Below are 12,617 nucleotides of genomic sequence, written 5' to 3'. Positions count from 1 at the left end.
ATTTGACTAAACCCATAGAATCGTACAATACCAGGAGGGAACCCTAATGTAAACCACAGACTCAGTGATAATGATGTACCAATCCAGGTTTTTTTTTTTTTTTTTTTTAAAGATTTTATTTATTCACGAGAGACATGGAGAGAGAGAGAGAGGCAGAGACACAGGCAGAGGGAGAAGCAGGCTCCATTTAGAGAGCCTGACGTGGAACTCAATCTCAGGTCTCCAGGATATGCCCTGGGCTGAAGGCAGCGCTAAACCGCTGAGCCACCCGGGCTGCCCCAGGTTCTTGAGCTGTAAGAAATGTACCCTTTGGTGAGGGAGGTTGATAATGGGGGAGGCTTCTTAACATTAATATGGTACACTTGCTACAAGGATGAGCCACTACTGATACACTTTTAATTTTTTTTTCGTTTCAAGCTTTTATTTAAATTCTATTTAATTAACATATCATGTACTTCATGATATGGCTTCAGGGACAGAATTTAGTGATTCATCACCTGCATATACTATCCGGTGCTCATCCTTAATATCCATCACTCATTTAATCCATCCCCACACCCAAATGACTCCCCTCCAGCAACCCTCAGTTTCTTCTCTATCATTCAGGGTCTCTGATACTCTTTTCTTTTCTTTTCTTTTTTCTTTTTTCTTTCTTTTCTTTTCTTTTCTTTCTTTCTTTCTTTCCTCTCTCGCTCTCTTTCTCTTTCTTTCCTTTCTTTCTCTTTCTTCTTTCTTTCTTTCTTTCTTTCTTTCTTTCTTTCTTTCTTTTCTTTCTTTTTCTTTCTTTCTTTCTCTCTCTCTCTCTCTCTCTCTTCTTTCTTTCTTTTTTTTTAAAAGATTTTATTTATTTATTCATGAGAGACACACAGAGAGAGAGGCAGAGACACAGGCAGAGGGAGAAGCAGGCTTCATGCAGGGAGCCCGACGTGGGGCTCGATCCAGGGACCCCAGGACCATGCCTTGGGCTGAAGGCAGGCACTAAACCACTGAGCCATCCAGGGATTCCCTCCTTTTTTTTTTAAAAAAAGACTTTATTTATTTATTCATGAAAGACACTGAGAGAGAGGCAGAGACATATGCAGAAGGAGAAGCAGGCTCCCTCTGGGGAGCCTATAGGGGACTCAATCCCGGAACCCCAGGATCACGCCCTGAGCCAAAGGCAGACGCTCAACCGCTGAGTCACACAGGCGTCCCTTCACATTCTCTATCAGTTATTATTATCCATCTTTTTTATTACAGTCATTCTTGAAGGTATGAAGCAGTAGCTCGTTGGGGTTTTGATTTGCATTTCTTTAATAACTAATGATCCTGAGTCATATAGTAGACACAGGGGACACCTGGGTGGCTCAGCGGTTGAGCATCTGCCTTCAGCTCAGGGCGTGATCCTAGAATCCCTGATCGAGTTCCACATCAAGCTCCCCGCAGGGAGCCTGCTTCTCCCTCTGCCTATGTCTCTGCCTTTCTCTCTGTATCTCTCATGAATAAATAAATCTTAAAAAATAAATAAATAAAATAAAAGTAGACATAGAAGGGAAAAAGCAAGCAAGCAAGCAAGCAAAAGACAGACAGGGGACACCTGGGTGGCTCAGTTAGTTAGGCATCTGCCTTCGGCTCAAGTCATGATCCCAGGGTTTTGGGATAGAGCCTTGCATTGGGGCTTCTCCCTCTAGCTCTCCCCTCCCCTACTCGTGCTCTCTCTCTCTTAAAAATATCTTAAGAAAAAAAAGACAAAGAAAAAGAAAAGAACAAACTCCTAATCTCTCTACCTCCATTGCTGAAATATCTAATTTTGTAGTCTACTAACCCCATCTGTATGTAACTCAGGGCCCTGACTCTTTTGTTTGAATGTGAGCTTTAACATTGCCTTCTACACAGCTTTCTTTCTTTTTTTTTTTTTTTAAAGATTTTATTTATTTATTCATGAGAGAAAGAGAGAGGCAGAGACACAGGCAGAGGGAGAGGGAGAAGCAGGCTCCATGCAGGAAGCCCTACGTGGGACTCGATCTTCGGTATCCAGGATCGCGCCCTGGGCGGAAGGCAGCGCTAAACCGCTGAGCCACCCGGGCTGCCCTCTACACAGCTTTCTCATAGATGTGATCTTCTTTTCCTCTTCTGTATACCTGACAGTATAGAGGCCAAGGTTCAAAGCTGACAATCTGAAGAATACACTTAGAGATTCTTTGTAGAAAAGTGAGCAAATTCTTGCTTAAGTGTAAAATTTAAAACCATACAGCTTACTAAGATTCTACAAACTTTTTACCTAACACATTCAACTCAATAACCCAGAAGCAAATAATTTTTAGATGTAGAGACCAGGTTATATCAACTTTGTATCCTAAATTTTTGCCCAGTGTCTGGCACAATCAGATTCTAAATAAATGTTCTGGGGCAGCCCTGGTGGCCCAGCGGTTTACCGCCGCCTCCAGCCAGGGGTGTGATCCTGGAGGTCCGGGACTGAGTCCCACGTCAGGCTCCCTGCATGGAGCCTGCTTCTCCCTCTGCCTGTTTCTCTGCCTCTCTCTCTCTGTGTCTGTCATGAATAAATACATAAAATCTTTTAAAAAATAGATAAATCAATAAATGTTCTAAAGAAATGAATTTTTCCAAAAATAAGGCTGGTGGTGTTTAATTGGTCTTACCCTCAAGGGATTTTCATTGAGGTATGGCGGCTCTCCTTCTATCATCTCAATAGCCATGATACCCAGAGACCATATGTCCACTTTAGGGCCATAAGCTTTCCGTGTAACCACCTCTGGTGCCATCCAGTATGGCGTTCCAACCATGGTACTTCTCTTGCTCTGCTCAGGGGTGATCTGGGCACAGAACCCAAAGTCAGCTATAAAACAAAACAAAACAAAACAAAACATATCTAGGGTCAATGATGTTCATGGACAGTTTCATTTAAGAATTAATTACATTTGACTACTCAGCCTCTTCTTTTTTAAGATTGTATTAAAAAAGTAAAATAGGGGCACCTGGCTATTGAAGATTCCACAGAGCATGTGACTCTTGATCTCGGGGTTGTGAGTTCAAGCCTCACAACAGGCTTAGAGCTTACATTAAAAAAAAAAAAGTAAACCAGAATGGGTTCACAAATATTTTGATGATGTTACCTACTCTGACTTATTTACTTTTATTTCCCACAAGCAAAGGACAAATTATGAGAAGGTCTTTTATTCTAAACAATTATCCTAAAAATTTTAATAAAGTTGAAAAGATCTAGAAGAGAAAGTTACCAAAAGGTGAACACCAAAACTAATTTTTGTAAGATAGGTAAAAAGGCCAGGAAGTGGGAACTATTTTTGAAGAAAATAAACAAAAGCTAGAATTACTAAGTATCTGACTTCTTAGAAAAAGAACAGCTTTAACTGCAACTGTAACTAACAAGGTCCTCCGCAACATTACTCTACTCCAACCACCTCATTTTATAACAGGAGCAGAAAGCCTATGTTAGCACTCATTGTTAACCTACCTAGTGGAAATGCTGGGATGAAAATCTTGAATTTTTTCCTCCCTTCTACAGACCCATTCTATTTCAAATGTAACCACTGTTAACATTTAGGTTTTTAAGCTTTGAACTTTTCATTGTAAATTTATATAGGTACAAATATTACCTGTGAACTGCATGGTTTATTTAACCTAGTTAGGATACTTTGTAAACTGTTTTTTTTTTTTTTTTTTTTCCTTAAAGTAAACTCTACTCCCAACCTGGGGCTTGAACTCACCACTGAGATCAAGAGTCACATGCTCAACCAACTGAGCCAGCCAGGTGCTCTAGTAAATTGTCTCTTAAAATTAATTTTTAGAGATTTTTCCACCTTTGTACATTGATCTACCTCATTACTATAACTACACAATATTACAAAATAACAAAATTATAGTTTACCATTCCCATACTGCTAGACATTTAAAGTATTTTTTGTTGTTTACAATATTGAAGAGAACAACTTTGTATTTATTATTGTGCATGTGTTCATTAATTCTACCCCAGAGAATACTAAAAGAACAACTGTTTAGTCAAATCATAATATTTATGGCTAAAATGAGTACTTGTAACAAACCAGGTACTGTTTCAAGTACCTTGTAGGAAGTAAGATAACTAACCCTCACGATGACTCCAACAGGTACATTTATTAGTATTGCTCTCATTTTACAAATTGGGAAACCAAGGCACACACATTGTTAGATAACTTACCCGAGACCATTCATCTAGTATGTATCCTTGCAAGAGCAAGGATAAAATATTATCCAAAGAAGTCTAATTCAGCTTACAGGTGTATCCACCAAAAAGTACGAGAACGTCCATTTCTATTTTGCCTGATTAACATCAGTGATCCTGTGTTTTTGACCATCTAGTAGAGAGCCCCTTCCTGTGGTTGAATAATCCCTGAAGCAAAAATCTTAAAAAAGAGATACTGAAAAAGGAGCCGAACACTTTAGCCAAACAGAAGGAAAAAATTTTGGTCTCTTGTTCCAAGACATGCCTTGAATTTTGCATCGTTGAAGGACTCTCAACAGAAGTTCTTGACTCCCCTAGGGGCCTGGTTTAAACTGACAGATTAGAGCCAGCAGAGGAAAAGAAGTCTAGGACTTTGCCCTCCATGACTCTATCATGTCTGATACAGAAGATAATTAGGAAAAGAGGTTTTGTTCCTTGTCATCTCTTGGTCAGGGCTGTGGAGCCCTCCCCCAATGAGGCCATGCTCTACCAAACCCAAAGAAAGCTGAACAGATCTACCCTAACAGCACAGACAAATTCAAGTTTATCTTTGGAAGACAGCACCAACATTATGACAGTCCCAGGCACTGTTCCTCAGTGCTTTTTACATTTTTAACTCTCAGAAGAGTTCTCTAAGACAGTAACTATTACTTTCCTTATCATCTACTTGAGAAAATAAACACAAAGAGATTAAGTAACTCACCACAAATTATTCAGCAAGTAGCACAGCTGATCTATTCAAACGTAAACTGTCCAATTGACAGTCTATAATCTTTACCATTTTTCTCCCTCTCCCTCCAAATATTGTCATAAACATATTAATAGGTTTCTTTTTACTTAAACAAAAGGCAGAATTATAATAACAAATAAATCTCATTTGTTACTCACTAAGTTTAACTGATCCTTCCATCCCCAAAAGCACGTTGTCACTTTTGATGTCTCTGTGGATCACTTGATTAGCATGTAAAAACTCCAATGCCTGTAAACACTAAACAAGAAAAACACCTATCAATGAAACAGTCCCTGAGAAGTCTAAGGGAAGTTCACATATAGTACTTTTGGCCTGGTAATGCTTCGAAAGTCTAAATTAGCCACTGAAAAGTGGTAAGATCCTGGGAGGTTAGTTCCATCCAGCTGTTCACGGATGTGATGTTAAGATGTTTTCTTCATTTCTTTTACAGTGGATTTTACATAAAGCTTACATCCACAATCTAGACACCACAGATAAAAGAGTAACTTTCCTCTTAGGCCATGTTTCAGAAAGCACAGAGTCGAAGTGAGGAAAAACAATCCCCCTTCCTTAAACACAAGAACAAGATTAGAGTCTTAAGATCTGCTTGCCCCTATGTTTTTTTAATATAAACTGAGTATAAATTGTAAACTTAGAAAAAAATCTGTATTTTTATTTATTTATTTTTTAAAGATCTTATTTATTTATTCATGAGAGACACAGAGAGAGGCAGAGACATAGGCAGAGGGAGAAGCAGGCTCCTCACAGGGAGCCTGATCTGGGACTCGATCCCCCAACTGGGATCACACCCTGAGCCAAAGGCAGATGCTCAACCACTGAGCCACCCAGGTGTCCCTGTATTTTTTTTACTTCTTAATCCCCAGTAGAAGAGAACAACAAAATTAAGGCTGTACATTATGAATAACAACTAAAAATTTCATTTAAAATATTCTACTATTGGGTGCCTGGGTGGTTCAGCAGTTGAGCGTCTGTCTTTGGCTCAGGGCGTGATCCTGGACTTCCAGGATCGAGTCCCACACTGGGCTCCTTGCGTGAAGGGAGCCTGCTTCTCCCTCTGCCTGTCTCTGCCTCTCTCTCTCTCTCATGAATAAATAAATAAAATCTTAAAAAAAAAATTCTACTATTCATTCAAGGAAAACAGATACACTGTGTATTACTGTACTACATTTACCAAGCATTTAGGCAGATTGTTGAGAAGAACAAATCCTTCCCAAAACACTTGTACAACAGAAACAAATTTATCACAATTTGAGAAACTTCTAAAATAATTTTTAAAAGTTATGAAAATTATGAGAAACAAAATAAGTTATAAACAAATTCTTAAGTTTTTTTTTTTTTTTTTTTTTTTATGATAGTCACAGAGAGAGAGAGAGAGAGAGAGAGAGGCAGAGACACAGGCAGAGGGAGAAGCAGGCTCCATGCACTGGGAGCCTGATGTGGGATTCGATCCCGGGTCTCCAGGATCGCGCCCTGGGCCAAAGGCAGGCGCCAAACCGCTGCGCCACCCAGGGATCCCCAAATTCTTAAGTTTTTGTCAGCTCTTAAGTGATCACTCTTTGTTAGAGATATTATTAAAATACCATATTCATAACTATTAAGGAGTTATTTCCTCCCCTCCTAAAATAGCCAAAGGAGAGCAAATTAACCTAGAATTTCATTTTTCAGTTTCAGCTTAAACTTAGGCAATTTGGCAGAATTCTATTGGCTTAAGCAACAGTATGTCTAAAAATTCATTAATGAATATCAAGAAACAACCAGTTTTGATGAGATTAATAAAGCCAGAAGCAGACTTTAATACTTAAGGTGAACAAGTGTCTGGTTTCACCTGAGACACTCCTTGTGTCCACTGTTGAGTGACACTCCTGTTAACTCTTAAAAGTACCCTGTTGGGATGATAAATTTCAATGATCACCTCACTGAAATTTACCTCTGAGTTGGGCTCTTCAAAAATTCATGCTTTATTCGGAAATTATCTTACACATGAAGGAAACGGTTTAAATTCTCATATAGGATAAAACGGTATGGAGACAACTTGAAGAGAATATGTATAGACAAAGTATCTCATGTTGTAAAAATCACCTGTGTACCCATCCGCCCTCCCCTTTTATTTTATTTTATTTCCCGCCCCCCCTTTTAATCTCCTGGTAACTACACACTGCTATAACTTATTGGAAAGGGACTCAACTGACCTCTCTGCATACAGCAGCAATCTGTGCTTCATCCATGCAGGTTTCTGTTACAACATCAGTAAGTGATCCCCCGGCAAGGTACTCCATTACTACAAACAATTCGTCTCCCATCAGGTAACTAAAAACACATTAAAAACACAAAAAATACACTCACATTTTTACTCTCACCTACCCTCTGTGCTGAAGAATTCAAATGTCAGACACTCTAATCAGACACTAGGAAGCTGGCAGCTGTGACGGCCAGGAAGAAAACTGGCAAGCTGTAGTCCAACTGTGCAGAAAAGTAACTGAGGGTCATTAGGATTTTCCTGAGTGACTTCAAAGTTGGCCCACAATGGTAACTTGATTGTTTCAATTAAAATAATACTGTCAGGTAGGAATCATTTGTCCTGTCTTACAGATCAAGTGATTGAGGCTGGGGGTGACTTATCCAGGTTCACCTAGCTAGTAAGTGACAGAATCAGAATGAGAAGTCAAGTGTAACTGATCCCAAAGCTTTGGCTTATTTTACCCATCATGTGATACTAACTTGACATAGTATTTTCAGAAGTAGGGAAATATACCTGGAAAGTTGATTTTTATGAACATGGCCCCCATTACTAGGGTTAAAATCTAAAAATGTATTATCTTTTCCCCATTCTAAACACATTAAATGTAGAAATAAGAAAGTCACCTATAATCTCTATCTCCAATATAATCACTATTTTAATTTTTCTATTCTTCATTTGCATATATGTAATTGCTTAAAAATCCCCACATAATAGTACAATATATAATTTTCCATTCTGTTCTTTATTTTTATTAAACATCAATTTCTAAATTAAATGAGGTTTTGACATATACACTATTTGCCCATGAAAGACAGCATTTGAAATAAAAACTGATCTAAAAGTTTAAAAACCATGTGGCCAGGCACTGCTGCCAGTCAACACATGAATCACAGCTTGTTTCCTTAATGTTTCTGTTACTAATCATTTATAATTAATATAAGCATCAGCAGCAATGTCCTTCATTTAACTGCTTTCCCTCACTTGGCAGGTGATATATATGCAGAAAAAGGCCTGCTAAACTACAATGTGTTATTTTTTTGGGGGGTGGGGTGTAAAGATTTATTTGAGAGAGCACACGCTAGGGCAGGGGGGTGGGGGGAGAGTGAGTGGGCGAGGCAAGGAGGGAGGAGCAGAAGGAGAGGGAGGAGGAGAGAATACCAAGCAGACACCTGCACTGAGAATGGAGCCCAAGGCTGGGCTTCGCTTGGGCTTGATTCCATGACCCTGAGATCATGACCTCAACCGAAACCAAGAAAGAGTAGGGCCTTTAAACTGACTGGACCACTCAGCTGCCCCTGCAATGTGCTATTTTTATTTTTACCTCTCCTCCTTCAAGCTTACTTTTCAACACTGACATCCTACTCTAGCCTAACTCAAGTGCTTGAGCTAGCCCACAAAACCATGAGACTTAAAATTTCCACATTTTTGCCCACTGTTTAAGAAATATTCACATTTACCTGTCCAAGAAGTTAACTATGTTGGGATTCTTTAATTCTTTCATCACCAGAATCTCATTAATGATTAATTCCTTCTTTGGCTGTTTCTGTAAATTAATCTGTTTGATAGCAACCTATGATGGAAACAGAAAAAAAAAAAATCAGAACAAGTTTCCTAATTCTCTTAGAAAATTACAAACACCAATCAGGTAATAATTTAATTTATTGTGTATCTATTGTATTATATAATGAGATTGTAACTTACTCACAGGTAGTATTCTTATTTCTACACTGCCTATGCACAATGCTTTGTAATAATACATGAAGCCTAATTACTTTTAGATTTCGCCTGAAGCTGATCAACCAACCCAAGGTCATCCCAATGCCAGGAAATAATCCTCTTTGCATTCCAAGCTGAGAAAATAATTTTTTAAATATATGCTTATTTATGAAACTCAATGCATAATTCCTTCTTTTTTTCTCATTAAGAAAGGTATTATAAAATACATAAGAGTATTTCAACAAATTCAACTGAAAAAGAAAAAAAAAAGATTCCTATTGATTATTCACAGGTTTATCTAGTTTCCTCCTATACTAAAAGCTAATGGTAACACCCAGAAGTATGAAAAAGTAGCTACCTCCTGTCCCAATGCCACATCAGTAGCAGTGAAAACTGTACCAGAAGCCCTAGGGGAAAAAAGACATAACCAGATTTAAGGTTTCTAAATCACTATCATTTATATATCTGAAAACTTTATACCTAGAACAACTGGAAAAGAATTAAAGAACATGTAAGACTTAAAGAAAAAGGCAATCCTTGTGGCCAAAGTTTATGTTAGAAATTTGTCATAAATATCATACCTACAGAACTGTAGAAAAAAGATAAAGGGAAGAAAAATGTTATACTCCTGGATCCATTTCCCTGCTTAAGAAACAAAGAGCAACAAATAAATTTGAAGTCCTTGTATGTGCTTTCCCAAGGTATCCATCCCTCTTCTCAAAAGTAACCTGTATTTGGTGTTTATTTTGTAGATGATACATATCCTTTCCATGAATTTGTCTACACTTTAACTATTAAGGACATAGGTGTATATCACTATAAAATATATTCAACATAACTTTTAAACTTCTTATAAACAGTTTCATTTTATGTATTTTTCTGCGATTTGCTTTCTAATTATTTATTTTATTTTATTTTTTGCTATTTGTTTTTTAAATTCAACATTAGATTTGGAATAGGTCTTATGCTTGTTTACTCATAATTATTATTTGTATTATTCAATATATTATAATTTATCCATTATCATGCTCAAGAATATTGATTTTCAATTTTTGTTATTAAACCATTGATGCAACTAAATTTAGTTTTCTTTTTTTTTAAAGAGAGGTAGAAGTGGGAGGAGGGGCAGAGAGAGAGGGAGATCTTTTTTTAAGGTTTTATTTATTTATTTGAGAGAGAGTGAAAGAGAGCACAATCAGGGTGAGGGGCAGGGGAAGAAGCAGACTTCCTGCTGAGCAGGGAGCCCAACGTGGAGCTCAAGCTGGATCCTAGGACTCCGGGATCATGACCTGAGCTGAAGGCAGATACTCAACCGAGCCATTCAGCTGCCCAGAGAAAGACAATCTTGCTTTTTTTTTTTTTTTTTTTAAGATTTATGTATTTATTCATTCAGAGAGAGCAAAGAGAGAGGCAGAGACACAGGCAGAGGGAGAAGCACGCTCCCTGCAGGAAGCCTGACATGGGACTCGATCCTGGGTCTCCAGGATCACATCCCGGGCTGCAGGCGGCGCTAAACCGCTGCGCCACTGGGGCTGCCCGAAAGACAATCTTTTAAGTAGGCTGCATATCCAGCAAGGAGCCTGATGAGGGGCTGATCTCACAACCCTGAGATCATGACCTGAGCGGAAATCAAGAGTCAGATGCTTAAGTGACTGAGTTATCCAGGAGACCCATTAAATTTAGTTTTTAGAAAGAAATTCTTAAGGAGGTGTTCAAAAAAGACTCAAGCTCTCCTTCTAAATGCAGAGAATACTTTCCAGAGATTAATAACATTAAAAATTCAATATGTTCATTTGCTCCCAGGCAACAGAAAGAAAGTGTAGTTTAAAAATACAAATTACTGGATAAAATTAGAAGATCAGTAGACTCAAAAATCAATACTCAATGATGTGATTAAATACATGCTTTTATTACCTATCATCTTGTAGTAAATGTTCTTATTGTCTTTTAAATATATTTGATGGGCAATTTTCCCATCTAATCTCTTAACCACCAATGGGAAATAACATTTAAGAAAGAACAAGAACTGCTCATCAGTAGTTTTTTTTTTTTATAGTATGTAGAAAGGCATCATGTATTTATATAGATCCAAGAATACCACTCATAGAATGCCATAACTGCTCAATGTCAACAGGCAGAAGAGACATCATACTATACTGTACACCCAGAGATTATTATATACTGTGTAGTATAGTCACAAATACTTACCCTTGCCCAATTTTTTCGTATCTTGTGTATTTTTTCTTAGGGTCACCTATGCTCACAATAGTTCCTATTTTAAACAAAAAACAACAAAAAGTTGGAAGCACAGCCAAGCATTTTAAAGCTGTAAACTAATTCTATCATTATTCCTTTTATTTTATTTTTATTTTTTTAAAAAGATTTTATTTATTCATGACAGACACAGAGAAAGAGAGAGAGAGGAGAGAAGGAGAGAGAGAGAGAGAGACAGACACAAAGGCAGAGGGAGAAGCAGGCTCCATGCAGGGAGCCCCACGCGGCATTGATCCTGGGTCTCCAGGATCACACCCTGGGCCGAAGGCGGCGCTAAACCACTGGGCCACCAGGGCTGCCCTTATTTTATTGTTTTATTTTTATTATTTTTAAAAGATTTTATATATTTATTCATGAGAGACAAAGAGAGAGAGAGAGAGATTGAGAGAGAGAGGCAAAGACACAGGCAGAGGGAGAAGCAGGCTCCATGCAGGGAGTCCGACATGGGACTCGATCCCGGAACTCCAGGATCATGCCCTGGAGCTGAAGGCGGTGCTAAACCACTGAGCCACTTGGGCTAAGCTCATTCTTCCCTTTTTTTTTTTTTTTTTAAGATTTTTATTTATTTATTCATAGAGACACACACACACATAGAGAGAGAGAGAGAGAGAGAGAGAGGCAGAGACACAGGCAGAGGGAGAAGCAGGCTCCACGCTGGGAGCCCGACGTGGGTCTCGATCCCAGGCCTCCAGGATCACACCCCAGGCTGCAGGCAGCGCTAAACTACTGCGCCACAGGGGCTGCCCTAATTATTCCTTTTTAATAAACTCTACTGATCTTAGAACATTGGTTTTCAAAACCAATGTTAAGTTTCAAAAATCATGTATGTTTCAAACAGAACACTAATGAAACTTAATAAGAAAATATCAGAAGCAAGAAGACATATTATTTCCATGAGGTTAGACCTCCTAACTAATGTCTTAATTATCCTCTCACCTTTTCAAAATAAACACACTTTAAAAATGACCAACTGTAAGTGTGCCTGAGAATAAAGGATGTGGGATGTTTAGTCTTAATTGGGACATTTCTGGGGAAGGATAGATTGGTCATTCTACTTTTCATACTACACTGATTTCAGTATTAAATTAATGGTAAGTTAGGAAACTACTTACTATCAGAAATAATAAATAAATGATATCCAAATGAATAACCCTAAATGGCCTGACTCTTCCCATATACCTTCTATCTTCCAATATATTTTGGAAATCACTTATTTCTATAAAGATTACTTTAGTATGAACTAATCAAACATCTGTTTTAGGAAAGTTCACAGTCATAACTAAGAAGCTGTTTTATAATTAGGATTTGGAATATAAAACTGTAACTTAATATGTTTTTATTACCAGTAAGCCAAAACATGAGAAAACCTCACTAAGTTGTTACTTACTCAAGGTAAAAGGAGATATGATTATATCAAG

The 12,617-nt window shown here is 38.0% G+C and overlaps 1 protein-coding gene across 4 annotated transcripts in view; it reads right to left on the bottom strand.

Annotated features, from left to right (window-relative positions):
• The window catches only part of PAK2 (p21 (RAC1) activated kinase 2), an 89,672-nt gene that overhangs the window by 5,338 nt on the left and 71,717 nt on the right, over nucleotides 1-12,617 (bottom strand). For all 4 annotated transcript variants that reach the window (XR_007408049.1, XM_025473919.3, XM_049105569.1 and 1 more), the window contains exons 8-13: nucleotides 11,134-11,197; nucleotides 9,284-9,332; nucleotides 8,667-8,779; nucleotides 7,160-7,277; nucleotides 5,108-5,207; nucleotides 2,640-2,836 (exon numbers count right to left, since the gene is read on the bottom strand). Coding sequence is in view for 3 of the 4 variants with exons in the window: in XM_025473919.3 (XP_025329704.1) it covers nucleotides 2,640-2,836; nucleotides 5,108-5,207; nucleotides 7,160-7,277; nucleotides 8,667-8,779; nucleotides 9,284-9,332; nucleotides 11,134-11,197 (641 nt within the window). In the remaining variant the exon portion in view is untranslated. The remainder of the gene's footprint in view (nucleotides 1-2,639; nucleotides 2,837-5,107; nucleotides 5,208-7,159; nucleotides 7,278-8,666; nucleotides 8,780-9,283; nucleotides 9,333-11,133; nucleotides 11,198-12,617) is intronic.

This window comes from Canis lupus, chromosome 33 (assembly GCF_003254725.2).
Source record: "Canis lupus dingo isolate Sandy chromosome 33, ASM325472v2, whole genome shotgun sequence".
NCBI classification, from domain to species: domain Eukaryota; kingdom Metazoa; phylum Chordata; class Mammalia; order Carnivora; family Canidae; genus Canis; species Canis lupus.
This window is presented reverse-complemented; position numbering and strand designations above follow the sequence as displayed.